This window comes from Vanacampus margaritifer, chromosome 19 (assembly GCF_051991255.1).
Source record: "Vanacampus margaritifer isolate UIUO_Vmar chromosome 19, RoL_Vmar_1.0, whole genome shotgun sequence".
Classification (NCBI taxonomy): Eukaryota; Metazoa; Chordata; class Actinopteri; order Syngnathiformes; family Syngnathidae; genus Vanacampus; species Vanacampus margaritifer.
In genome coordinates, this window is record NC_135450.1 from 7415778 (window position 1) to 7443490 (window position 27713).

General features: G+C 40.0%; 1 protein-coding gene across 4 annotated transcripts in view; it reads right to left on the minus strand.

The window, feature by feature from the left end:
• The window catches only part of sash1a (SAM and SH3 domain containing 1a), a 170516-nt gene extending 150427 nt beyond the window's left edge, over window positions 1-20089 (minus strand). For 2 of the 4 annotated variants that reach the window (XM_077552392.1, XM_077552391.1), the window contains exon 1: window positions 18958-20082. In XM_077552392.1, coding sequence (XP_077408518.1) covers window positions 18958-19449 — 492 coding nt within the window. In that variant the 5' untranslated portion in view covers window positions 19450-20082. Of the gene's footprint in view, window positions 1-18957 lie in introns of all 4 variants that reach the window. The other 2 variants (XM_077552389.1, XM_077552395.1) reach the window with 2 other exon arrangements.
• Window positions 20090-27713: the final 7624 nt, after the last annotated feature.

Sequence of the window (27713 nt, forward strand, 5' to 3'; positions counted from 1 at the left end):
ATAAAAACATGGAACCTACCCCCCCCCACCCCAAAAAAAAAAAGATTAGAGTCTTGTCATTCATCAGGAAATAAAAGTATATTTGTATCTGTTTCCGTTTTGCAGCAATTAGCATTAGAATGTAGCTAAGTTTTATCATTATTCTCAAATCTGTTTAAAACACTGGGGAAAAGAGCTTGTTGCAACATGGCCCTGGCTGATCTCTTATACTCTGCTGGCACCTGCTGGCCGTTTTTTGTAATAACTACCATTGCTTTAAAGGACCTCTTCGGGTCAGAGGCTGCATCAAAGCCTTCTGTATGCATATGCACTAGCATAAAAAAAAAAAAACCATGAAAAACATATAAATACGTTTTTGGGACCATTGTACTATTTAAAATAGAACATTTTTATACGTGTTTGTGAGCAAATGAGTTGATGATCTTCAACAAACAGTTTTCAAAAAGTCAGTTTGTGCCTGTGTTGGTTCTGAATGTGGCGATGGGCTTCGTTTGCTACTAGAAAACATAAACATGATTTTAGGGTGTTAAATACATTAAAATCAAAGAATTTTGAAGTGGCCCTTGCATCCCTCCATTTTTCTGTATGCGGCCCTCAAACAACCCCCAAAAAATGTGGACACGCCTGATTTAGAGTCAACTGCTCTGTGCAATTAACATCTTTATTTTTGTAAGAATTAAGAGACCAAAAAAGAAGCTATGTTATTCATTTGATTCGTCCGATTAATTGGTCATCTGGATTTTATCCTACCCAATATGGGAATCAGCATCAGTCTGGGCTGACCACAGGCATACTGCAGAATTGCTGTAAATGTAACAGGAAAGCATATCAGCTTATCTTTTATTTTACAGTGATGCTGTTTATACAGAACATTAACATGTAAAAAAGGCTGTAAAATGTCGTCTTTCGCTACCCGAAGATGATCCATTTTTAAAAAGTGATATTCAGGTATGACATTTAATCTGCATATTTCCCTCTCCACGGTATGAAACCCAGCGATCCTCCACGCATGCTTTATGAACTGACTTACGATCTAATGATCCGCATATTAATTATTCACACTTTAAATGCTTGGGTGTATACAGTGTATAGTATTAGGAAGTGCTTGGCACGCAAGGCTGCAAAGTGCCATCATGCATGCAGATGAGAAGAGACCATCTTGAAGAGAGAAGATTTTATCATTTCCTAAATGAATCTGTCACTCTAGATCTACCTGGCTGTTTTTTTTGTTTAGTTTTTTTCCACCAGGCTCAGCTTGGCTGGACAGGCCTGCCAGTCTGTTTGTTTGTTTTCCAGCCTGTCTTTCCAGTGCGTGAGCGGGCGAGAATGAAGTGAAACTGGGCGAGGATGTTTGGCGGAGCGCAGACAAAAATTCCAGATGCATGACCCCCGCCTCGTCTCGCTTGCTCAGCTCCGGCCTGGCGAGCTGTCAGTAAGCCAGTTTATTGTTTCAAGCTTTTGTGCGCCGCTGCAGCTTTAGACACCCGGATTCACGCCGGAAAAGATGAGATTTAGCAGATTAACGGTACGACCACGCCTGAAAATTTCCTTGGTCCCTGCGTCGATTTCTACTGGGTAGCACACTAGAAAATGCAAAAAAAAAAAATATATATATATATATATATTGTTAATCAAAGCAGTGGACAATTCTTGGCAAATGGATATTTAAGTTATTAGTTATCACAGTATAGTATGTGTAATGTACAGCAAAAACTATTTCACAGATTTGTCTTGTACAGTTGCGCATTTTGGTTTAACGTCTTTATACTGGGTGTAATTCCATGGAAGCACACTATTTAGTTTGAGATTAAAACTGAAAGAACGAAAACAGGAAGTATTTCAGCACAGCCTATTTTTTGTTGAAAATGATCCAAATGTCATCTGTAATCCTGCTTTTTACGCCTACAAAAAGTGATTAATGTATTTGTATGTGTATGAAATAGTTTTGTTGTCTTGCTCTCAGTATGTGACATTATGTTTACATGTATTTCTATTATTTAAAAAAAAAAAAAAGTGGTGACGTAACTGCTATAAAAACATGCCTAGAAAGTAGTTCAATCGGATATTTCTATATCGTAGAGTTCACAGTTTGGATCGTAATACCTGTGGGTGAAGGTGGGATTTCTTTAAATGCATTTGTCAATTGCAAATAAGAATATCTTACTTGGGTCAAGTGCATGAGCCAAACGTCCGATTTAAATTTAAATGAATTCAACCAAAAAAGTAGACGATCTACACCAAAGCAACCCGGAAAGATCCGATGAACAAAGTTAAAGAACAAGTTGCAAAGAAGGAGGCAGTGGAAATTGTGTGACATTATGGATAAAAGCAGAAAAACAGTTATGCAATCACATTTTGGAAAAGCTGATACTAAGGACTAGGTATCTTGGGTTGACACGAATATTCTAGATTCTCGTATCAATGCCAAATCTATTTTGATGCCTTTCCCGAAAAGTTTATTTTAAAAGTAGGTTCGTCTGGGCTGTTCTTCTCAACAAAACGTTCGTATTCAATTGCTCATAATAACCCTCTATTGTTCAAACGTTTCCTCACGTAGAAATGAGTAAGCACTTTAGGCGTAATCCTCTTAAAGCAAACCGATCATTAAAACTCAAAGTCACTCGGGCGGTTGCGCAAGTCAACGTCACGTCAGGTCAGACGAAACCTTGCAAAAATGTTTCCCCGTGTATCATGATCATCAAAGTCACCCAGTAAATTATAGGTGACATGTCAGCTCGCAGTGTAATGCGATCTCATACTCGGTAAAGGTAACTGAAGAAATCTAACATGGGCTTTGCAAAAAACTCTTAAATCAAGTCACTTGTATCTTAAGGCACCACCGTAGCAACCTCAGAGGGAAGACAATGCCACCACCCCTCGCTCTCTCTCGGAGATCTAAATTCTGAGGCAGAATTGTGGGGTGCTATTAAAGTAAACAGGGCTTGGTTTGGCACGAGCAGATTTGCTGACATGACAATTGCGGGTTCTTCGTGGTTGATGGAGGGACGACGAAGCGAAGCGCGAGAAGAGAGGACCTTTCGGCCAATCAAGATCACAACCTTAGATGGAAGCTGGAAAGCGCTTGTATCTATAAATAGTCATCTTCTTTCGATCTCCTAAGGCCTGGTCTTCTTGAACTAGTGCTCCACAGCATGTCCAAGTTCATAAGAACTTAATAACAGTGCATGTTGCAGCTTGACCAGACGTGTCTTGGCAGAAGCCGCGGGGACTCTAAACCCCTGCCGCCATTCCTGATGTTGTGTTCTGGGTTGTTGTTTTTTTTCTGCCGGCTAAGCACACGCAAGCTCTTCTCCGTCACTGCGTGGAGCAGTTAACGTCTAATGAAAAGAATGATTAAGTCTAGCATGCAGCCAGGTCAAACGGCAGCAATTAGTTCGATGAACTTTAACCTTTCCTACTGTGGGTGTCGAGATGGATCGACTAATGGTTTGTTTGACTCTGGCGGTGGACCAACTGGATGGAACTTCATTGGTTAGCGTAACCATGACATTCTTTTTTTACCTTCACAAAAAAACAAGGTTACATTTTTATTAGGGGTGTCAAAATGAGTGTGTTAATTTAAAGTTCCTTTAACGCTACTAGTATTTAAAAAAAAAAATACATTATATTCATATATTTGTGGAGACTGGGGTCAATTTTAAAAACGTGCAGAATTTCACAAGCTACTTCATTGCTCTTAATAATAAAAATGCACTGAGCTGTCACCAACGTCCTACAAATGTAATAATGCCATCTAGTGGCAGAAAAATTTAAGTATATAAAATATATAAATATCACACTCAAGTACATATTTTTAATTTTAAATCAATATTATGAATGATTATGAAAATACTGTATCAATGACTCAAAGATGCAACCATGTTTCTATTAGTTTAAAATAAATCCACTTTTATAGTAACAAGAATATGAAAACATAGGGGAAAAATCTTACTGTGCTTTTGGAACAGATAGAAAATTTGCGATAAATCGTGAGTTAACTATTGAAGATGGAACTTCATTGGTTAGCGTAACCATGACATTCTTTTTTTTACATTCACAAAAAAACAAGGTTACATTTTTATTAGGGGTGTCAAAATTAGTGTGTTCATTTTGAGTTAATTTAAAGTTCCTTTAACGCTACTAGTTTTTAAAATATATATATATACATATACTGTATATATATATATTATATTCATATATTTGTGGAGACTGGGGTCAATTTTAAAAATGTGCAGAATTCCACAAGTTACTTCATTGCTCTTAATTTAAAAAAAAAAATGCACTGAGCTGTCACCAACGTCCTACAGATGTAATAATGCCATCTAGGGGCAGAAAAAAAGTTAAGTCAACACAAATCAATATCACACTCAAGTACATATTTTTAATTTTAAATCAATGTTATGAATGATTATGAAAATACTGTATCAATGACTCAAAGATGCAACCATGTTTCTATTAATTCAAAAAATATATATATATTATATTCATATATTTGTGGAGACTGGGGTCAATTTTAAAAATGTGCAGAATTCCACAAGTTACTTCATTGCTCTTAATTTAAAAAAAAAAATGCACTGAGCTGTCACCAACGTCCTACAGATGTAATAATGCCATCTAGGGGCAGAAAAAAAGTTAAGTCAACACAAATCAATATCACACTCAAGTACATATTTTTAATTTTAAATCAATGTTATGAATGATTATGAAAATACTGTATCAATGACTCAAAGATGCAACCATGTTTCTATTAATTTAAAAAATATATATATATTATATTCATATATTTGTGGAGACTGGGGTCAATTTTAAAAATGTGCAGAATTTCACAAGTTACTTCATTGCTCTTAATTTAAAAAAAAAAATGCACTGAGCTGTCACCAACGTCCTACAGATGTAATAATGCCATCTAGGGGCAGAAAAAAAGTTAAGTCAACACAAATCAATATCACACTCAAGTACATATTTTTAATTTTAAATCAATGTTATGAATGATTATGAAAATACTGTATCAATGACTCAAAGATGCAACCATGTTTCTATTAATTCAAAAAATATATATATATTATATTCATATATTTGTGGAGACTGGGGTCAATTTTAAAAATGTGCAGAATTTCACAAGTTACTTAATTGCTCTTAATTTAAAAAAAAATGCACTGAGCTGTCACCAACGTCCTACAGATGTAATAATGCCATCTAGGGGCAGAAAAAAAGTTAAGTCAACACAAATCAATATCACACTCAAGTACATATTTTTAATTTTAAATCAATGTTATGAATGATTATGAAAATACTGTATCAATGACTCAAAGATGCAACCATGTTTCCATTAGTTTAAAAAAAAAATCCACTTTTATAGTAGCAAGAAAATGAAAACATAGGGGAAAAAAATCTTATTGTGCATTTGGAACAGATATAAAATTTGCGATAAATTGTGAGTTAGCTATTGAAGTCATGCGATTAAGAACGATTAAAATTTTTTAATTTGTATCTTTTTTTTTAATTTATGGAATAACAGAGAAATGGATGGTCCTCAGAAAACATGGTCCGCCGAGGGCTATGAATGATGACACAGTTCGAGAGCCAATTTTTTTTCCCTTTAAAATCAATCACCCAATTTGACAGTTTACAGTATTTTATATACAGTACTGCAGGGTCGTGCCTTGAGAGACGACTGAGCAGTCATTGGGTCAAATTTTTTGCTTTGGGTCAAACCAGCATCCCGGAATGTGTTCAACCTTGGATTTCACTATATAAAATATGACGTTTACGATATATCACATTCATGTATTTCTGTCAAGATAGACCTTTAGAGTATAATAGATCACCTGATCACCAAATAAAAAAAAAAGTGAAATGCTGGCTTTTACACGACAACATGTGCAATCGTCAGCATGCGCGAGTGCGCTGTGCATGGGCGTGTTGCAGGAATGCAGCGACTGCCACGTAATTAGACTTCACATTCAGGTATGCAGAGCCAGAGGGAGGCGGGCAGGCAGACACTCAGCAGGTTCCGTACGGCTTTATCTCCTGCCAGGAACACTGACAGTAAAAGCGCTCGGGTAGCGACGTTGACACCGGTGTGGTCTCCCGGATCAAAGTTTTCAACGAGGCCCCGCCCTCATACTTTGGAAATGGGCCAATTAGGCTTAAGGGAGGAGGTGTTGAATGTTGGCGTGCCTTGCAGCCAGCTGACAGCGCTTTGGAGACGAAGTAATTATACGCACGCTACGTGTCTGTCTCACACTCATGCCAGGCTTAAGCACGGGCGGGTAACTTAAGGCATGTGGGCCATAAAGACAAGTGCTGAGCGATTAATCAATATTAATCCCGTTATGAAAACAGACAAGAGGAGAATCATTTTTTTCATAAAGAAACAAGTTAGTGTTGAGGGATAAAATGTCAATCGTTTAGTAGACTCGTGCAATTTCTGCAGCAATTGCGTGGGACAGTAAATCAAAAGATAAATTATGTGAAAATGACAAATTATTAATTGTTGTCGGATGATGAATTAAAAAGAAAAAGAAAACTGCAATAACACTAAGGAGCTTCAAGCGGGAATCAATTCCCGCGATCCCTGGTTACTGGACAATGCACTTTACCAACTGCGCCACTGATCAGTATCAGAGCTGGTAATGATGATCAGTTGCATGTGTGGAAGTGGGCGTGGCAAGTGGGACTTAGTAAAAGTTCAATGTCAGTCCCATTGGAAATGAATGGGGCAGAAAAAATAAAGGAAATGAATGGGGCAAAGTTGATATTTAACGTTAAATTGTGCGAAGACTGAAAGTAACGTGGAATCAGACGACGTATACCCAGGATGGCGTGAATTTTTAAGCAAGTTGAAATTTGAACGGTGTAAATTGGAAGAATTATGTGGGAGTGATTGCATGGCAAAAAAGTGTGCGGAATAAAAATCACAATAACATATGCGGGAATGCTGAAGGTGGCAGGACTCAGATGATTGAAATTGGACTTCACTTTTGCTATTTCAATTGCTTTTCTGGCACACTGCTACTTGTTATGACATGTTGATCGCCATCAACAGAGGTTAAATCATTTTAACACAAACACAGCATGCCTTTTACAAGTCAGTGTTTAAAAACGGATTGACACCAACCAAACAATTGCATTCGCTCGTCAAGATTTAACCACCCCTTCAAAAAAGAAATCCTAAACTAAACTAAAAATTCGGATACAAATCTCCAGGTAACGGTGGTGATTTACGTGAGTTTGCGTTCTCGGGAAAATAATCAATGGCATCTTCCCCTGGAAAAAGAGGATTACTCCCTCCAGTTGGGGCTGCAGTCTGGAAACAAGGCTTTAAAAAGGAAATGCCAACAATGTGCTGGGTCAGGTTTTTTTTTTCTTTTTTTCGGAAGGCCAAAGTTCCGCTTATGAAAGGGGAGCTTACAAGTACAGAGCATTTACATATGTAATGCCTGTAAGAGCTGCGGAAACAGATGGGTCATAAGGAAATAAGAGTTTAAAAAAAAAATGGAAATGTGAGGCAAGTATTATGTAAAACATAACTGCCATTGTCAATTCTTTGAATTAGCGTTTTGTCATTAAATTCACTTTTAGAGATGTTATGCTAACTGCTTAGCAGGCTAATGGTGACATTGTGTCAATGAGAGGCAAGGCCACCATATTAGTTATTTTTGGCTTGAATTAAAGACCTGCTATTCTGGACAACGTGTCCACCCAAAGCAAGCAATTATTCATGAGAATAGTGTATAATGATCCCACGGTATGAAATATTTCTAAGCTCAAGGATCAAATCCTTTTTTGTCTGAGCCCTCAACAGCGTGATATAACCTTGCATAAGTAGTTGTGGTTTAACCTTTGTCTTAATGGAAAAATTGCTTTTGAGCAATAATGAATGGGGGGGGGGGGGGGGTGGGTGGACACACCAGATGCCATATTAATCAACAAAAACTCACAGAAGCTTAGACTGTTTTTTTTTTTATGGCAATAACATTTGTTGTTTAAATATGCTAGTTTCCATGGCGACTGTTTGATCCAAACACCTGCACCACGTGTGTGCGTTTATGACCCTCCCTGCTCGGAGATATGCGCGACTCAGAGGCAATTATGACCACACTCGAGGTCACAAGACCCCCTCAAGGCGCCGCAGAATACCGAATACAGTATGAAAAAGAAAATCAGTTTCTATTTATAAAAGATCATTCCCCAGAGTAATCAGAGTAATGAGCACGCCGAGTCTGAGTGGTAGAAACGGGAAGCGCGCGCCGATGTGTTGATTCGCTAGCTTGTCTGCAATCTGCATTGTGACACCGGCAGATGCGAACACCTGCTTGCTTGTCACTTTTGCTCCCTTTGGGGCGGAGACTGAGACAGGAACGTCTTCGTTTCCCAACATGTTCAAAGGCCACGGTAAGGTCGACGGTAAAAACAAAACAAAAAAGGAATGACAGTTTGAAGTATGGCTGGGTGAAACTTTTGACCTGATTACAGCTGAAATGATTAATTGAATAACTCAAATTTCTAGATTGAAGCTTCACAGTGATTACTTTTCCACATGAATCACTCGCCGTGTTTAAAACAGCCAAATCTACACTCTCGTTCGACGACTCCAATGTCACACACCAGGCCAGGATCCGCCTTTTATAGCCACACACATGCAAAGTCACAGATACTAAAGTGTATGGATGATGACCCGAAGTGGACAACAATAATATCTGCACCTCACATACTCATGTTGTTTGATAATACGTACTTTTCCACAGAAATCACGATCGGTGGCCAACGCAAGCAAATTAATAATAAAAAAATTAATAAACGCTTCTCATGTTAACATTCAACAGCAAAAGATAAAGTCAAATAGTAGATTTTCCTGAAATTTTACACTATTGTATAGACATTTAGTTTCAATGTTGCCCTACATTCTGCAAATCTTCACTGGAATGTTTTGCAGAATGACATACGAAACCCCCCAATGAATTACCATACCATTAAAGTACTGCTTTTTTGGGGGGGGGAGTAAACATTGTTTCTGGTAACAGGGAGACCATTTTTCCATTCTGGTTTGTGGTTGGTGAACCAACAGTACATGCAGTTGCCTGAGATTCACGTATGAATATTTTAAGTGGCGTATAAAACAAATGTTACAAGTTTGGGGAAACCATTGCCAAAACCTGTAGAACAAAAAACGGTTTACAGGTAACATTGCTGGACAACAACATTCCTTCGTTTTTAAAGTGGCGCATGCAGCCATTCATTTTTTCATGTTAAACATGCTCACTCACACACTGTGGTTATGTAGACAGGCTGTCTGGAAGCCTTGAACCAGAATAGCTCTGATAATGCATCTGTCATGAACGTGTGTGTGTGTGATCAGGACGTGTTCCTCTGCAAACTGCGGAAAACAGAACAACTGTGCAAACTACTCTCTGGCCTGCTTTGTTTAACGTTAAACACAACTGAGGAAATTGTTTATGCTGCAACATTGTCGCAAAAATCGTCTTCATTTTCTGGTCATCAAACGAGTCCAGGAAATGGTCACATTTTAGTCTTTCGGGGTCTTTTCAGACAAAAGGTTCTGAGACTTTTTTGTGGGTCTGCTCATAGTAGAGATGCCTCGTAAATTTAATGCAAACATTTTTTTAATTTTTATTTTATTTTTTTTTATTTAAGCATTTTTTTCTTTAATTGTTATTTTTTTTATGACAATAAAAAAAAATCTTCATTTTCTGGTCATCAAACGAGTCCAGGAAATGGCCACATTTAGTCTTTCGGGGTCTTTTCAGACAAAAGGTTCTGAGACTTTTTTGTGGGTTTGCTCATAGTAGAGATGCCTCGTAAATTTAATGCAAACATTTTTTAATTTATTCATTTTTTTTATATATATATTTTTAATTTTTTATTTTATTTTATTATTTTTTTTAATTGTAATTTTTTTTTATGACAATAAAAAAAATCTTCATTTTCTGGTCATCAAACGAGTCCAGGAAATGGCCACATTTAGTCTTTCGGGGTCTTTTCAGACAAAAGGTTCTGAGACTTTTTGTGGGTCTGCTCATAGTAGAGATGCCTCGTAAAAAATGTTATGACAATCATAATAATAATAATGCCAAAGAATGCTTGGGCCGTAAAACAGTTAAAACATGTACTCTATATGGGGCTGTCACCACAAGTATTGTATTTTTAAAAGCTTGTGACATACAATATGTAATCGCTCTCATGCTGTTTAAGTACATTTCAGCGACATTTATACTGCGGTGTGCATAAATTTGCATTCCCATCTCTTATCATGTCTATGACTCACATGACATGGGAGAACGCACAGCGAATTGTAAACTTGAGGCCTGTGAAATGTCTTCCCCCGCTAACCAGATTCACATGTCCGCAGACTCGGAGTCACCTGATCATGTGAAAAACAGAGCAAGCACCTCAGAGTTGAATAAGGCAGCTGCAAACACACTATATGTAAGTTTTCCCACATTTTAAATGCTCTCTAGAGATGTTTGGTTTCTTCGGGCAAAAAAAAACAAAAAAAAAAACGTGTTTTAAGTGAGATCGATGTAGTAATTATTTGTGGAGAAACAGTTTTTCACCATTTCCTGTCCATTTTAGAGAGCCTCGTTGTAGGCCGCGAGTGTGTACATGTCACGTATTGCGGAAGACATGACTTCTCACTAGCGTGGCTGCTTTAGAGCGCCTCGTTGTAGCAGCGCGAGAACAGTATATTTCCAGCCACTGAAGGCTTTATGCTAATATATTTTGGCGGCTCAAATAGTAGCAGTAATAAGCAGCATCCATTTTCCAGGCCGTATAAGTGGAATTTGATTGACAGTTGATAGTTAAGCAGGGCGGAGCGGAGAGAACAGCTTCAATTTTCACCAATTTTCAAGCCTCATTTTATAGCCTTGACAATTTTTTTAATCATTCAAAATTGGCAGAGTTGTTAGCGACACTACATTTATTTTCACTTTACAGTGACCTAAAGTAAATCATTTCAGTTGACCAGCAGGGTCAAGCACCAAGCATAAGGTTAGGGTTTAAAGTTCAGCGTGATAGCCATCAGACCCCTGCACTCGCACTGGTTCGACAAAGCTCTTAACACGGGTACACATGTCATCAATGCCTCACAAATGGCTTTTAAGAGGCCCTAAACTTGGTTTGTTTAAAGCAGAGTCCTTTAAGTGAGTGGATGCACTTCTTTTAGCACAACCTGTCACTTTGAAGTGGTCCATATAACCCAAGACCAATGGAATGGCGCTATTATTAGGACCCGAATGGCTGTTTGTTATTCTTCCTTTTTTGGGGGGGGGGGGCTTCAACATACCGAAAAACTCACCCTTTCTTTGCAAGCATGCATCCTAATGAAAGTCAATGTATTTTAAACAAAAGCTCCAAACCTCACTCAGTAGCGTCCGATGGAAAGTTTGGGGAAGAAAAAAAAAAAAAAGGTCAGTTTTTTTTTTTTCACCAATTACTTCCTGCGGAAGGAGAAAAAAACTGGTCACTTTGCTAATTGACTTTCTCCATCCACGCAGTACAATAGAGCAGTGGTCCTTGGCTTTCTTTATGACTTCCCCCTTTATATGACTTCTGGGTTGTATGTTTAAGAAACCCTTAATAAAGACTAAGCAAACAAAGCTTTCAGCAGAATGTTGGAATGGGGGGGGCAGACAGACAGTGGGGCTGTTGTGAACCGTTTCCCCATTCCCCTTCGTGGCCACATGCCAGCTATATACTTTGGGATAAAGTATGGCGAGGAATATTTGCCAAAACGTTTCAGCTAAATTTCACGCTTCACTGCGATATTCAGCTGTAGTAATAGAACATATATGCAAATTAATCCTTATTTTGCAACTGGTTAAAGAAATAGACTGTCAAATGTCAAATGCTTTTTAAAAACAGGAAAATGTGTTAAAGGGTGAAACGGCTGACATCACACTAAAAGTCTTGGCAGTGGCCCAGCGGAGCCTGAGGATCCTCAACGACTGCCAGTGGAAAAAAAAAAAAAAAAAAAAACTGCCATATTCAAAGAAATCGTAATATCCTGCTTGGTCAGAATGCAAAAACTGTTGATCAAGACAGAAATTTGATAATTTGAAGTGACTTACTTGTCTTTCATTCTCAACTAGTTTGGCATCCAAAGATACCCAACATCAGCTACGGGAAGTTTGAGTTACATTCACACCAAGGATGTACACTAAAGGCAGCATTATTTGTATTGTAATGTATCTGATCAATACAACAACGGCTTGGAAACCAGTCAATGACTAACGTTTACATGCAGTCAATATTCGAGTTAAGGTCAAAATTCCAGTTTTTGAAACATTCAAAATAACCCCTTAAAATGAGTGGGCGGACAACATTACCCCCGTATGCATGGTCATCACACTCCATTGGCCTATTCGTTTTTTTAAAGGGTTATTAAATGCATGTAAACATACTTAATAAAGCGTGCATTTCCACTCTTCATGGCAGAGCTCAGTCCAACACTGCATTACAAATGTCATATCGCCAACTAGTGGCCTGGCAGGTGTACTACAGCGTTCCTGTAGGAAGCATGGAGATCAGTTGGGCAACATCTGTACATGAAAAGAAAAACGTCGTCACGAACGTACACTGACAAGCGCCGCTTCCTTTTTTTTCAATGAGGCTCACAAAGAGATTAAAAGGCCGCTTTTTCTTTAGATGTACGAGCGGCAGGAACATGACAATGTTGTGCGCGTGGGTCAGACAAAGGACACGAGGCGACTTCCCTTCATCGCCACATGGACCATTCTCCACCTTATCACCAGCCAGAGCTTGTCTGGACAATAAACGACAAGGTGCCCATCTATTTGCAACCGCTCCCTGTCTCTCTTTACGAGACAACCACCTCAGTCTCATCATCATCATCCGCCGCCTTCGGTACAATGCTGGACACTTGCCTTGGCTGTCTGCTTGAATGGACGGAAATTGGGTATGCAAAACAGGCGACGCGGTGAAAGGACACGCGGCTCCATCAGCCTCTTCGCAAACAATGGAGAAGCCCCTGGTGTTTAGAGTCCACTTCCTCCCCCAGACACACTGCACGAACAATGATGGCTTGACATGACTCAACCTGTCCGTGTGCCAATGCCCGACATCAGATTTGGTGGATTTGATTTACGGAACTCCCCCCAGCTATACCTCGGTTCATCCGAACCCAGAGCCTGTGAGTGAGAAGCACTATCCATGACACTACCATACTGCCGTTCTTCAAAACAAAGAGGCTAAATATGATACACTGGTATTTGACGTTTGAACATCCAAAAAGTTGTACAATCATGAGTTGGAAACTGTCAAGGGAGTTTCAGTGTTTTGATCATTTGTGATAATCGGCAGTTATGTGGATGACTCAGTGTGATAATTTTGTTAAGTTTTACGATTGGTTGCTTATTGACAGGGCGCTCACTCGAAAACAGAACTGACCATGTATTTGTGAACAAAAGCTTAGTGATAAACCGATATGTTTTTTTCATGGCCGATACAGATACCGATTATTAGTAAGTCAAGGAGGCCGATAACTGATATATCAAGCCAATATTCATTCGCAGTAAAACAATAAAAAATAAAATATTGGAGTCAAAATTTTAAAAAATACCTTTGTTGAAATGCCTTTAACTCATTTGCTCCCAAAAACGTATAAATACGTTCTATTTTAAATATTACCACGCTCCCAAAGACGTATTTATAAGTTTTTTTTATGTTTGTTTTTTATGCTAGAGCATACAGAAGGCTTTGATGCAGCCTCTGAAGTGAAGAGAATGCTTGAAGCAATGGTAGTTATTATAAAAAACAGTCGGCATGTGGCAGCAGAGTGTACGAGATCAACCAGGTCCATGTTGCAAAAAAGCTATTTTCCCCAGTGCTTTAAACAGATTTGTGAATGATGATGAAACTTGGCTATATTCTAATGCAAATTGCTGCAAAACCGAAACAGATAGAAAAAAAATTCCTGATGAAAGAAGACACTAATCTTTCTTTTGGTAGGTTCTATGTTTTTATAGCAAGAGATACAATATTCCGTGGGCCTTGCAAAATCTGTCAAAATCCAGTAAACCAGCCGGGAGCGAAGGGGGTTACTTCAGTGAAAATGGCTGGGAGTGAATGAGTTGAGTATCAAATCTTCAACACTTTGAAGGTTTTCATTTTAAACATATGAATAGACAACTGCGTTTAAAAATTGTAACAAAAATTGCAGGGAGTTTCCAGGGTCATCAGCATGTTTTAAGCTACATTTAAAAGTAAGCAAGTAAATAACTCCCTCAACTTTTCAACGTAATTTCTTTATTATTATTATATTTTTTTTTAATAAAAAGTGTAGGGAGTTCCCAGTCTCAGCATCATCTTTTATAAAATAAAGTGGAAATTTAAATAAATAAGTAACTGAAACGTTACCCGTCTCTCACTAAGCGACAAATGCATACTAATGTAGCTAATATAGGGTTATCGTCAGGGTTAGTAAAAGGTCTTCACAGACAGCGAAAAATGGTCTGAACATGTTTAAAATTTCTTTGCGATAGGTAAAGACTGTCTCTGAACATCTTACAAATCCTGATGAAAATGCAAAATTTGCAACGTTCGCAAGCATTCACCGCTCAGTGCGATACCAGATTTATCTGCCTTCAGATTCGTAAAAAGGCAGATGCCGATATTTGTCAAAATGCCAAATATCGGCACCGATAATTGGCCCAGCTGATAATCGGTCTATCCCTACAAAAGATTGTAAAGTGGATCTTTTGTGACTGGTGTTTAGTAAACACTGCTACATTCGAGCTAACCATAACCAAGACATATGCTAGTCACGTGTAAACATAAGGTTGAGTTTTCTGTGTGTGGTTTGGCTTTCTTTGCTTGTAAAATACAAGAATACTTTTCAAACATGCCTGCGACTTCAGTCAGCCTCGTGTGCCGATATTGTTCTCGAATGACAGCTTTAGAAATGTACAAGTGTTTATTTACGCCGTAAAAAATCATCCTAGCTCACAGACAAGTGCTCTCCGCGGCCTTGATAAGGATCATGAGTATTTATTTTACCCAGCTGAGCTCTGTCGGTGAATTGTTTGGTAATGGCTTGTCTCACAAGGCACCAATGGCGAGTATCTGTTTTTTTTTTTTTTCAGTTTTTTTGCATGACAAAGACGAGTCGCATTAGAAGTAAAGAAGACGTTGGGATGCGGTTGTTGTACACAAAGGACGTCCCTTGTGACTGACATTGTGTGTCCTGTAATTGCCCTCTCCTCTGTGAAATGGATAGAGGAGGTGGCATCTCATCTTATCACAAGACCAATCACAGGCCAGTTGGTCAGAGCTCCATCGGCTGGTCACGGCTCTATCTTTCAGACTTGGGGGAGAAAAAGCACTGGGCTGGAGCCAATTCAAATCTACTGACAGAAAGCCTTGACATCCCCAGAGGCCCAGTGCCGAAGCTTTAGCTGTAAATGAATGCTGCCTTCAACAGAAAAACAAAATGGGAGTTGTTTGTTTCGGCCTTGGTTTGACAGATAATCCCTCACACAAATCCTGAATCTCTGTAGGATTCATTTATCCAAAGTGGCAGAAATGTATGTTTTGTCATCTAGATTGCTTTCGTAATAGTATCCACCTCTTTGGTACGATTCTCAATAAACTGGTTTTGTTAGTGTGTTCCAACACTGTAAGAAAAAAACTTGAAAAAAAAAACTAGTTAAGTTTTTTCACTCAGAAATTCGAAGTAAATTTTACAAGAAGAGTTTTTAGTAGAATTTACCAGTTTATTTAAAAAAAAAGTTACTCAAGCATTGAGGAACAGACTCATGACCTTCAGCTTGGGAGACAGCCAGTCTACCACCTGAGCCATGCCACTATTGCTGTTTGCCACTATACTGCATTGCTGGTGTGTCCAAAATGAGACCAAAACTGGTCTTGGATGTACAAGGATTCTGCCTGACACATCAATATACTAACACATTGTAGGAGCAGCATGGCTCAGGTGGTAGAGTGACTGTCTCCCAACCTGAAGGTTGTGGGTTAGTTCCTCAACGCTTGTGTAACTTTTTTTTTTTTTTTTAAGTGTAAATCAACCTTAAACATTTCTTGACAATAATGTGGGATTTCACTAGTCTAAACATGACACTGATTAATATTACATTTGTGGAATGTGAGTTATGAAACAAAATTCTGCTGTTTTTGTCCATATCAGGGGGCGGCCATTTTGCCACTTGCTGTCGGCTGAATATGACATCACTGTTGCTCTGGGCTCAGGCAATCACCAATCACAGCTCAGCTTCAGAAAACAGGTGAGCTGTGATTGGCCACTGCCTGAGCCCTGAGCAACTGTGATGTCATCTTCAGTCGACAGCAAGTGGCAAAATGGCTGCCCCCTGAGATGGATAAAAACGGCTGGATTTTGCTGCTCAACTCATATTCCACTAACACAATATCAACCAGAATAACATATTTAGACTAGTGGGGCTGCATAGAACACATTATTGTCAAAAAGAGAATTAATAAACTGGTAAAAGCTACTTAAAACTCTCCTTGTAAAATTTACTTGGAATTTCTGTGTGAAAAAACTTTACTAGTTGTTTTTTTTTTCAAGTTTTTTCATTTTTTTCTTACAGTGTTGGAACACAAGTTTTTTCAAGTACTGTAAATATCACTCTTTTTTTTTCCTTTTACAGTGAACCTTGACCCAACTGCAAATGAATTAATCAGGTTTGACGACATCATTGTGACACAACTACAAGTAGGAAGCGGAACAAACAACTGATTTACTGATTAATTCTTTGATTAAGGCTCATTTTTGCTGTTATTCTGTAACAATGGTACTGGCTATACAAACACAAATACATGGGAGAAAAAAAACATGACATCAATCCAAATTGTGTTAGATCACTACTGAATTCCTACCGAAACCTTTTCCCATTGCGTTTTAACCATTTATCAATGAGAGAGCAATCTCATTTTTTTTTAACAATGTGCGAAAGTATCCTAAAATTCATGCATTATTCATTGATAAGTGAAATATGCTGTTAGTTCCTGGAAAAGAACTACCCATGTCCTACGTCTAACTCTCAACAAAGTTTTGTTCGAATCCTGCAAACTAACAACCATAACAAGCTTCTTGGCAGTCTCGGATGGCATCAAGACATTGTTGTCACTCAACAGTCGAACGAGAGTCTGAATTTTGAGTGACGTGGCTGAGACAAGAGCAGAGAAAGCTCATGAATGACAGATATGAAATACAGGAAGAGGGAAACCCAGGTAACGCGAGGTTGGAATGTCATTTAGGCGATTTCGGGTTGACAAAGCGACAGCCGCCAGACTTTGTGCGCCTACAAGACTTCGGGCTCAGTCAGCCGCAGCAAAGAACTTCATCAAAAAGCGCTGAAGTGGGCAGCTTCAGGACCATACCACCAAAAAAAAAAGCACTTCTCCAAGGCAGTCTTAAGAACACAGTGACTTTTAAAAACTATCTCTGGGCATTTTTCTTCGAAATGTGTGAACTGACCGGAAATCAAGACGCAACAAGGCCTGACTGACTAACTGAGCAAAATAGCTCCATCTTAGCCCACGGGCAACATTGGCACCACGTGGTCGATGATTTCTTTTGAAAAAATGCCAAAGGATTCCACATTTTAGCTTTTTTCTATGCTCTGACCTTGCTTTTAGCTGGGGTCTCGTTGCACAGATTGCGTGTCAAGTTTGGTTGTGACTCAACCACTTTTAAAGCAAGGCCGAGAGAAGACCACTGTAGCCTGTAGACGTAGGAATAAAAGGCATCTTTGTCAGTAAATGCTAGCGTCTTTATTCAGACCACTTGAGCTCATAACTGTGAGCTTGTAATTTACGAAGCATGCCGTCGAAATGGTTGGGGGCGTCAATCGAAAATGTTAAATCTGTTTAATATTTAGGGTCGCGATGTGGTCAACGCATCCATGGACTCTGTGATTGCAATGTGAAATGGAACATTAGCAATTAGGAAGTAATTTAAAGCATTCCCCTGCCTCACTCAAATGGAGGAGTATCTAGAAGAAGGCATTCCCTATAATACAAATGACAAGAAGAGTTTGCAATAGGGACAGGAGTGGTCGGAAGTGGATTAATAATAAAACGGCATATCTTTGCCCCGCCCACTTCCATCTCATAGGAAATCTTAGTCATGATGAAAGCTCCTTGGGAGATCCTCGGTCTGCTTATTGATCTGCGCCAACTGCTTTCCCATCAGTCACAGTGACAGCCACTCGCCGGTCACGTTGGCGCGAAGTGTGGCGACACTTCAACACGCTGACATTTACCTTAACTTATGTGTATTTGATGTTGAGGGCGGAATGTTGAGCTGTTTTCAGAGCCAAGAAGCAAGTATCAGCTTAAAAGACAGCATGTTCTTGGGATGGACGGAGTCAACTGGCTATTTATTTTATTTATATATTTATTTTAAAGCATAATAAAGATTGGCCTTCTATGCTGGCCTAAATATTGACAAATTCTGATATTTGTTACATGAAGTTGTATTTATTTATTCCCCGCAGTTTATTCTCATAATTTTGTATTTCTTGGCTACACTAGTTTCAGTACAGTATATGTGCATGTTCAATTATTTTGTCCAATCAGATTTCAGCCTCCCTCTATGTGTTGCCATGTCAATCTAAACTGCCTACGGGAATGATTAGTGCTGGCCCAAATTTATACTGTACTAATGGGAGTGTTTCTTTAATAACCAATCAGAATAAACGCTTGCCCTCTGACTCAGCTTTTTTTTTTTCATCATTTTGTTAAAAAAAAATGTTAAAGAAACTTCTATTCAGATATTTTTTTCTAGATTATAAAATGTATTCTGAGTTATATCTTCTTATGTTATGTTTTTGTTTTGTGTTTGTATTTTTTCCAATGGATGGGTTCTGTAATTGTGACGTCATAGTGTTGCATTTGTGTTTGTGTCGCCCCCCCTGCGTGGGTCCTCGTCCCTCCTACCTTATTGGAGTAGGGCGCCCTTGCCAGATTGATGCCGTCCCTGATGAGTTTATCCCGGATCATGATCTTGAGTTTGAGCTTGGGATAGATGACCACCTCCCTCCTGCTGTTGCCCAGGGTCAGGTTCCTGTGCGCGCCCAAGTAAGCCACGCCGCGCGCCGGTTCGTTCCACGACTTGGACGCGCGCATCTTGGACTCGTACTGGTCCACCATGTGGCCGGTGTAGACATCCGCGGAGGGCGGCATGGGTTCCAGTGTGAAGTAGAGCCCGCTCGCCGCGTCCCTCGCTTCCTCCTTGAGACGCCGCACCGCGTCGTGGATCCTGTGGCGGTGGTGCGCGACGTACACCCCAATGGCGTCCAGGTCCGGGTCGCCGATCTGCTTGCACACCTCCAGGTCGTCGTAGCCATTATCTACGAAGGCTTCCACGTACTGGGCCAACTGCAGAGTCTTGAGCCACTCGTAGACGATGACAGGTCCGTTGCTTGTCATGTTTTTTTTTTTGAGGTTGTTGCCTTCAGGCAATACGTAAAAAGTGGCGCTCACTTTCCTACCCGGCGTCTTGAACGCATCATGAAATCTCTCCTCGTTAGTCAATTAAAACACTACAAGTGATACGAGTGCGCACATATCCGAGCAAAAAAAAAGAGAGCGAAGAGGCGTTGTAGTCCGCCCAGGGCGAGTTGGTGAAAGTGCGTGTGAAAGCAACACCTGCCAATGTTGACACTAGATAGATCCTCACTTTAGAATCCAAACAGCCATCCTCAACGCTCCCCCAAAAAAGGGAGGGGGGGACGTCAAATATTTCCAGAACAAGCGTTTCAAATACTCGCGACACTCGAAAAGCCAACACTCCGGAATAGATGACAAACGTGGATTTGTAGCGAGCGACTCCGACAAAAGCAGCCGCGGTCCCACGCGTGCTCCTCCGGCGCGCACGTCACACACACCACGCTGAAACTGCAGCCAAGGGTGAACATGCACGAAGCAGCGCCTCCGACGTCCACGCCCCCCTTCTCAGAAACGCACACACGGATTGTGACACGTTCATACAACTTGTGTAAAGTTCCGTGGGAGCTGCTTACTGGAGATTTGAATGCTAAATGTTCATCTTTATCATCCTCGGTGCATTGTGTGCTGTGGTTTTTTTTTTGTCTCCGTCTCTCTCTCTCGCCCTCTCACATCCACGCTCACACACTCACTCACTCATTCAAACATTTCCACACGCTCGTGTGTTAATCACCTCAGCGCTCCCCCTATATGGCGACAAGAGGAATTGCACTCTACAGTTGTATTAAAAAAGGGCATCATTATGGGAAGTTTTAAATTGCTACTGCACAGTGGTACCTTAATTACCTTGAGTTTAATTCGTTCAGTGACCGAGCTCGTAATCCACTTTCCTCAATTAAGTGAATTGAAAGGCTATTAGTCCATTCCACTCCCCCACGTTTGCAAAACTAAAGAAAAAAAGGACTGCATTGTATAGAAACACAAAAACATTTGGTTTCATGAAGTAACTACTATAAAATTATTTAGTTTGTAATTTTGAGTCATGTATTGAATGTTACAATGAATAATCTATTCAGCATGCTTGGAACTGGATAATGTTGAATATTACCAGATAGTATTTTTGACAATAAAGTCTGTATCACTGCTCATTGATGAACAAAGTCTTTAGTCAACAGTTATTGTTTTACCAAATAGTGCCTGTTGAGTCTATAAATATCACAAATATTGACTTAAATATCTGAGAGCACGAGTTCACCTTTCTTGGCACACTGCAGCAGCGCTCAGCAAGATCTTCATTAATACGAACACGGTCCAAAAAGTGTGTGATGTTTGAACAAGGAACTGTCCAATCTGTCCAAACGGACGCCAAGTTGGCGAGTGCTGATGCATGCTTTATGAAATATGAGCTGACAGCTTGTTAGGGATCGGTTTGATGCAACAGCGACTGTCTCAGCTCTTGGCTGGATGAGAGTTAAAGAACATGACGGAGAACAAACATGCTACTCCCAGACTTACGGGGTAGAATATCAAACAGGAAAAATGTCAGAAACATCATCCGAGTTGGGTATGTTAAATGTTTTAAGGACATTTTAATATTTTTCCACTGCATTTACTAGAATTAATTGCTCAAGTGTCAATCAAAAACCCTACTACGATTTGCAAAAATGGATCAGACAGCGTCTAGCATCTTTCTTATTTCTAAACATAACTACATGTTTGAAAATATAACCGCTTAAAGCCACTGGGTTATCACGGGGCTTTTACACACCGTGACAATGAGGCGCTCTAAAGCGGCCGAACTAGCAGGAAGCCACTATCCACATGCTGGATGTCAAGTTGTAATTCTAAAAATAATAATAATAATAAAAATGCCCCCCTGCTTGCTCTTCCCTCCCTGCGTGATGTGCATGCACTTATGGCTGACAACGAGGCACTCTAAAGCAGCCTCACCAGCCCAAAACTGCACTGCACACTGGTTGTCAAGTCAGATTTCTTTTATTTTTTTCTGACCCTCCTTGCTATACCATCTTTTTCTGTGTGGCGTGTGTGCACTCACGGCAGACAATGAGGCACTCTAATGGTTTAAATGTGAGTGTGGCAGAGTTAAGTGCAGTGATGAAAAATGGTTCCTAGTTTGGAAAGTCTGCGTTTAGCTGAATTTTCTGTGTGCCAGAAATCCATCCAATGTCGTAAGACCAGGTCGGGAGCTGCCTGTGGCTCTTTGTTCCCAGCATACGACGTCTGACCAGACTTCAAAACGGCCCAGATTGAAAAGTGAGCTGGCCAACTCAGAATCTGTCTGAAAACGAGCTTCATTTAGGTAAAGATTAATGAGCTTGACAGAAGCGTTCAATGAGATTCATTATTTCTGTTCAGCTACTTAGGAACAAAAAGCGTAGGTTTCCCTTCCGTTTATTAGTTAGGGTTACTTAATATAACAAAAATAAATCTAGTAATGGCATAACATAAAGAAAACGAGCTCCACTGACTACTAGCATGTGTTGGGTCTGACCGCTGAGTTACGATATGAGCTCTGGTTTCCCCGCCGCTTTGACGACACGCACCGAGATCGGTTACAGAAGCAAGATGCGTTGCGGGAGCACGGTGACAGATGGATCGGGGGAGACTGGTGCTTCGCTCGGTGGCGGGCGGGCGGGCGCATGCGGACAGTGCCAGAATTATTACGTTTCTACTTGAGCGCGTCGGGTCGGACCAACGGGCGCCACCGGAGACGTCGCGGTGTTTGGATCGCTTTAATGTATGTGGGCGTACTCTAGTCTGTAATATTTTATTTGATAAAAACACACAACAATGGCGGTTAAATAGAACGTGTGTGCTAAGTCCAGCTGGTGATACGTTCTAATTTCCTTGTCACTGATAGCCTACCTCTCTAATTTGTGTTGTTTTTGTGCACCTTGGCCGACAGTGAATACGTTTTAGCACAAATGTACACAGTAAATTATATTTGGTCCCACTGTAAACAGAGTAAAATTTACACTTAGAAGAGAGGAAAATAAAACTCACTCAAGGGTTGAGGAACAACCCCACAACTTAAGGTTGGGAGACAGTCAATTTATTCCCTGAGCCATGTAGCTCTTACTTTATGTTAGTGTATCACTCGTCAGCTATAATCTTTGCAACTCCAACAGATTTGGATACAAGCAAACAGTAAGAGCAGTCTCCCAAGCTGAAGTTCGTGAGCAGTGTTGGGCAGTAGCTAGTTACTCGTAATGCGTTGCTGTAACTTAGTTACTTTGTACAATAACTAATACTCTAACACATTACTTTTTTAAAATACAGTAACCCAGTTACAGTTACAATATAGTGCGTTAGTCAGTTACCTGATACATTTTTTTATTTAATAATTTAATTGTGCGACACTCGTGAGGATAAGCGGTTCAGAATCAAATCATGAATGGATGGTTGCTGTGTACTGTACTATTTGCTGTTTACAATGGTTTGCCGCTGCCGTCCTAACGGAGAAGACGCATTGTGGGCGGGTATCGGATTCGGCAGTCATGGAGAATCAAGGCGAGCGCAAGACGAGTTTTTTGACGTAAAAATACGCTCATTACTTTACTTTAGGTTAGCATAAAGAGTTACTTTTAATAGTAACGCATTACTTTTTTGTTTAAATAATCATCAGAGTAATTGAGTTACTTTTAAAATGGAGTAACTGTAACTGGCTACTATTTTTTAGTAACGAGCACAACAATGGTCGTGAGTTAGAACTCTTGTATAAGTTTTTTTTTTTTTAAATAAATAGTCAAAATCTCTCCTTGCAAAATTTACTTAGAAATTCTGTCTGTTTAATTTATTTGTTTTTTTTTTTTAAAAAGGAGAGCAATGATGATGTCAAATCGAATGAACAATACTGAGCTCTCCTGAAAAAAAAAAAAAAAAAAAGAAATTCTGTGAGAAAAATCTTTAATAATTTTTTTCATGGAATACGCAAAGTCTCTATACCACTTTGAGTAAAATTTACTCTGAATATTTGACTCTCTTCCAAGTGTTAATTTTACTCTATTTAGAGTACAATTTACTCTCCAGAATTGACTGTTGTTTTTCTTTCGCCTCGCATCGGACCCATTGCTCTTCCTTCGTGACGGCATATGACGCTGGCAGCCAAACAACAGCTGCTACATCAACAGCATTTTAATAAAACTCTGTCTCCTGCAGACCATTAGCGCGGGTGAAAATGAATCTGAGAGTGCAAAGTGTATGCCGCGTTGAATGTTGATTGAAAGACTGAAAGGTTGGGAGTAGACAAAGCAGGAAGGGGGTGCGAGGCAGACAGACAATAGCGGCAGCTCCACCTCCAGCCAAGATACAGTCTGGGCTGCACGCCTCTGGAGCAAGAAAAGCTGGGTATTAGTATTGGAGGGTGGATTTTTTTTTTTAGCAGAGTGAAATTTTGGTTTCACAGGTCTCCATTGCACCTTCCCAGACCTCAATTTGAAAAGCCTTTGAAGCGGGGAATGGCTTCTGCCCAGCGTCATGCAGAGGCTTTTGTCAAAGGGAGAGGAGGTGGGGCAGTCTGTCAGACCCTGATAGAAACGGAGCTTCTTCTCTTGGCAGATGGAGAAAAACACAAATGGCAGTTTGCATTTTGAGTCCATACGGTTGGCTGGTCGATGCGATGATATAATAAGTCGCGTTACAATCAATGGAAATTGAATTAATCTGTTCTAGTGATTCCATATAAAACTATAATGAATCCATTCAGATTATTCTTTTTTTTTGTTACTATGGACTTATTGTACTGAGCAGCCAGGAAAGTGGCTTCTTCTTATACTTATGTTACGTTTCACATTCTTTTTCCCTATTCGGCCATGTCAGTGGATCGCGTGATGTAACGCGATTCTGTACGCAAGTTGGAATTTTCGGTCGGTGCCGCTGTTTTGGTTATCAAGGAAATTCAAATAGTTACTGTCAAATTATGTTAATCACAGTTTTATATATATACACATACACACTCGCATACGAGCTGTACATGTCTAATCTGTATGTATGTATCGTTTATACAGTAGTCTGCTCGCGAGATGGGAGGAGTAAGATGGCCGCCCTGTCGCTTCAACGGCTTGCACGGGCGTGTATGGGCTATCGGCTATCCAGTAGTATATACAGATCAGTGAGACGAACACAGGAGAAGTGACAATGGCAGGTGATTCAAGTACAACAACATCATGCAAAATATTTTGCTTTAAAAGCTAAGGAGGTTGCGCCAAAGGACTACCACACGGTTATCAGCCATTGTTGACAGACTGGCGGTTCACGCACAGTCACGCGAGAATTGGAGCATACGTCACCAAACTGGCGGAGTATGCCGCATATGGTGTCCACATTGGAACGTACGGGGCGTGTTTTGAAATCTTTCCTCTCTGGAGCCCGGCTCCAAAAGTGATCGGTTCCAAGCTCCGAAATGGCGCCGCCGTGTGGACGGAATGCCCAAACGGTAGGAAACATGTCCAGATACATTGAAACGGGCTTTCGTGTGGACGGGGGCTAAGACATGTAAAAAAAAGTGCAGAAAGTATCAATTAAATATTTGTTGCACTGTTTGCATAAATTCAATCAGGGTGGAAGTACTGGCGGTTTTGTTTGGTCAAATCGTGCCTGTTACAGATTTGAGGCTTGGCTGGAGTCGACCGCTCTTAGGAACAGCCAAGACGAGAGGAAACAATCCCGAAGTGAACCGAGGGTTGCCCGTAATGACTGCACACGTCACTCGGCCTCATCTGTTTTCCGTGGCTAACATCGCTTTCCTCGGGATGGGGAACATTCGCAACCATGGATTAATACCCATGGCTTGCTTTGACAGAATAAACTTGGCTTGAACCCGAGTCAGGATATGGTAAATAAACATCTTGAGATGCAATAAAAGGCAAGTTAAGAAAGTTGGGAACACTCCCTGGAGGATGATGAGCCGGGGCCATTGAATGGATCCCATTTCAGCCTGCTGATACAGAGAGAAAAGAAAAGGGGACTTGAGCCGCCTCCATGCACTTTTAATTACAAATGGCTGGCTGGGCTTCAATCTCTGGAGAGCAGAGGTGAAGCAAACATATCAGGGCCCAGACGCCGTTCTGCTGGCAGTCTAATGTCAACCCAAACAAGCTTCAAGTCTGTAGGGAGACTGAGGGTGCTGGTTTAGGGTTCATGCGAGGACTTGGACAGACAGCCCGGGCACCTGCCAATCATTCCGTGGATTCAATCAGCCGGGCAACAGGTTTCTTGTCTGCGTTAGCGTTCGCTCTGAAGTGACGCGAGCTGCTAAGCCATCAATCAAACAACGGTTTCAACGGGAGCCAACGTCTCGACCTGTGCGTTCGTCTGGAATGGATAAGACGGTCATGGACGGATCACCGTCAGTCAAACGTGACTTCTCTGTTCTTATCATAATTTGTAGAGCATTTTATTGGATCCCAAACTCATAAAAGACTCTGTTTATTAACTCATTCACTGCCATTGACGGCTATAGACGTCAAAAATACATTTAAACTATTTCTATTAGTTAAATTTTTTTTTCCACTTTTGCTAACAAGAGTATGAAAACCTAGAAAAAAATATTGTACATTTAAAACAGATATAACATTTGTGATTAATCGTTAGTTAACTAGTGAAGTCATGTGATAATTACAATTCAAAATTTTAATCGCCTGACGGGCCGAATTAAAAATATATATTAAAAATAAGGGGTGTTTAATCGTAATTGATTGCATGATAATTTCATATTTGTTATTAATGTAAAATAGTAAAAAAAAAATGTATAGGTTTTCATAAAAAATTTAAAAAAAAATGTAACTAATAGAAATAGTTCACATGAATTTTTGACGTCTATAGTCGTCAATGGCAGTGAATTTAGAAGTTGAAAATACATACTTTTGAATTTTTAATGTCAATATCGTGTTCCCTCCATGCTTAATTTTTTATGAGTCGTAAATTTTATGTCATGTGCTTTTATTTTGGCGCACTTCCAGCAGTCCAGGAAGCGCTATCCACTGGAGTTGTCTTCACACCTACCAGAAAGACGCTAACAGAAAAAAGAAAAAAGTCCGTGATTCAACACGTTGTTGCTGTCTAACCACCTAGCTGGAATGGGGACACGGTATTTGTATTGTTTTATTGTGATTTTTCATGACACGATTTACTTGTGAAAAGGAGTTTTTGTATGCGATTTTCAATTGAAGTTAAGCTAATGATAGCTTCTCATAGGAGGTTAATTCATGCTACTAGCTTTCTGTTTTGGATAACTTGTTCATATGTAGGACTGAAAGTTGTTTTGAAGGTATTTGACAATTGTAAAGACTGTTATTTATGTTCATTATTTGTTTGTTTACTGTATAGCTTTTACAGTGTGTCAAGAAATGGAAAAAAAGGAAGGAATAAAAAACTTCATGGGACACCAGTACGCTTCACCATTTTTTGGATAGGTTTGCTACACTGGGGGAACAACTGAATATACTTGATTTTTTATGCTGCATTCACAGCAAAACTGGGGGAGGCGTTTCGGCGTTTGCATTGTAGTCAATGTACTTCGCACGGACCGGAACGAAAGTGCGTGGGGCGGCGCGGAGGACGCATTTGGAGCGCCGGGACGCGGTGCGGCGCAGCGAAACGCGCACATCCGTGACGAAAATCCGCACACTCGCATGTTCGCCAAAGTTGAAAAATGCAAACTTTTTTTCCCATTTCTCCTCGCGGTAGCCAATCGGCTTCGAGTACCGGCTACGTCACACACAGCGTTCTGTCTGTTGTCACCCCGAGCTTGAGATCAAGCCCAAAAAATCATATATCTCTTTCTTCGGTTTTGATCAAGTTGTGAATCTCCTTCAGTTGACTTTATTCTGGGCGAGTTAGATGCGCTGTAGCGGAAAGCCGATTGCCGTCCACCACATTGGATTATAAATCTTTTCAGGAGATAATTCACAATAAAATCCATGCATATTTTGTTGAAATGAGTCTGATTGGTGCGTACAAGTCAAAATTGGGTTGCTAAAAAAGAGACGGTGATTACGGTCTGTTTACCTCGCTAGCTATTGTAGCAATTATGAACTCAATTATTTTGTTTTGGTTCTTACTAGATCTAGAAATGATCCAAATCTACGTTTCTGCTTATTGACAGTAATTTGCTGTGTTTTACTGAATATGTTGCCGTTTTTTTTATCGTTCTTGAAAACACAAAACGACGTGAGGATTTACAATATCAAACATTTGTAGGATGCCGATTGTAAATACATTGCCGT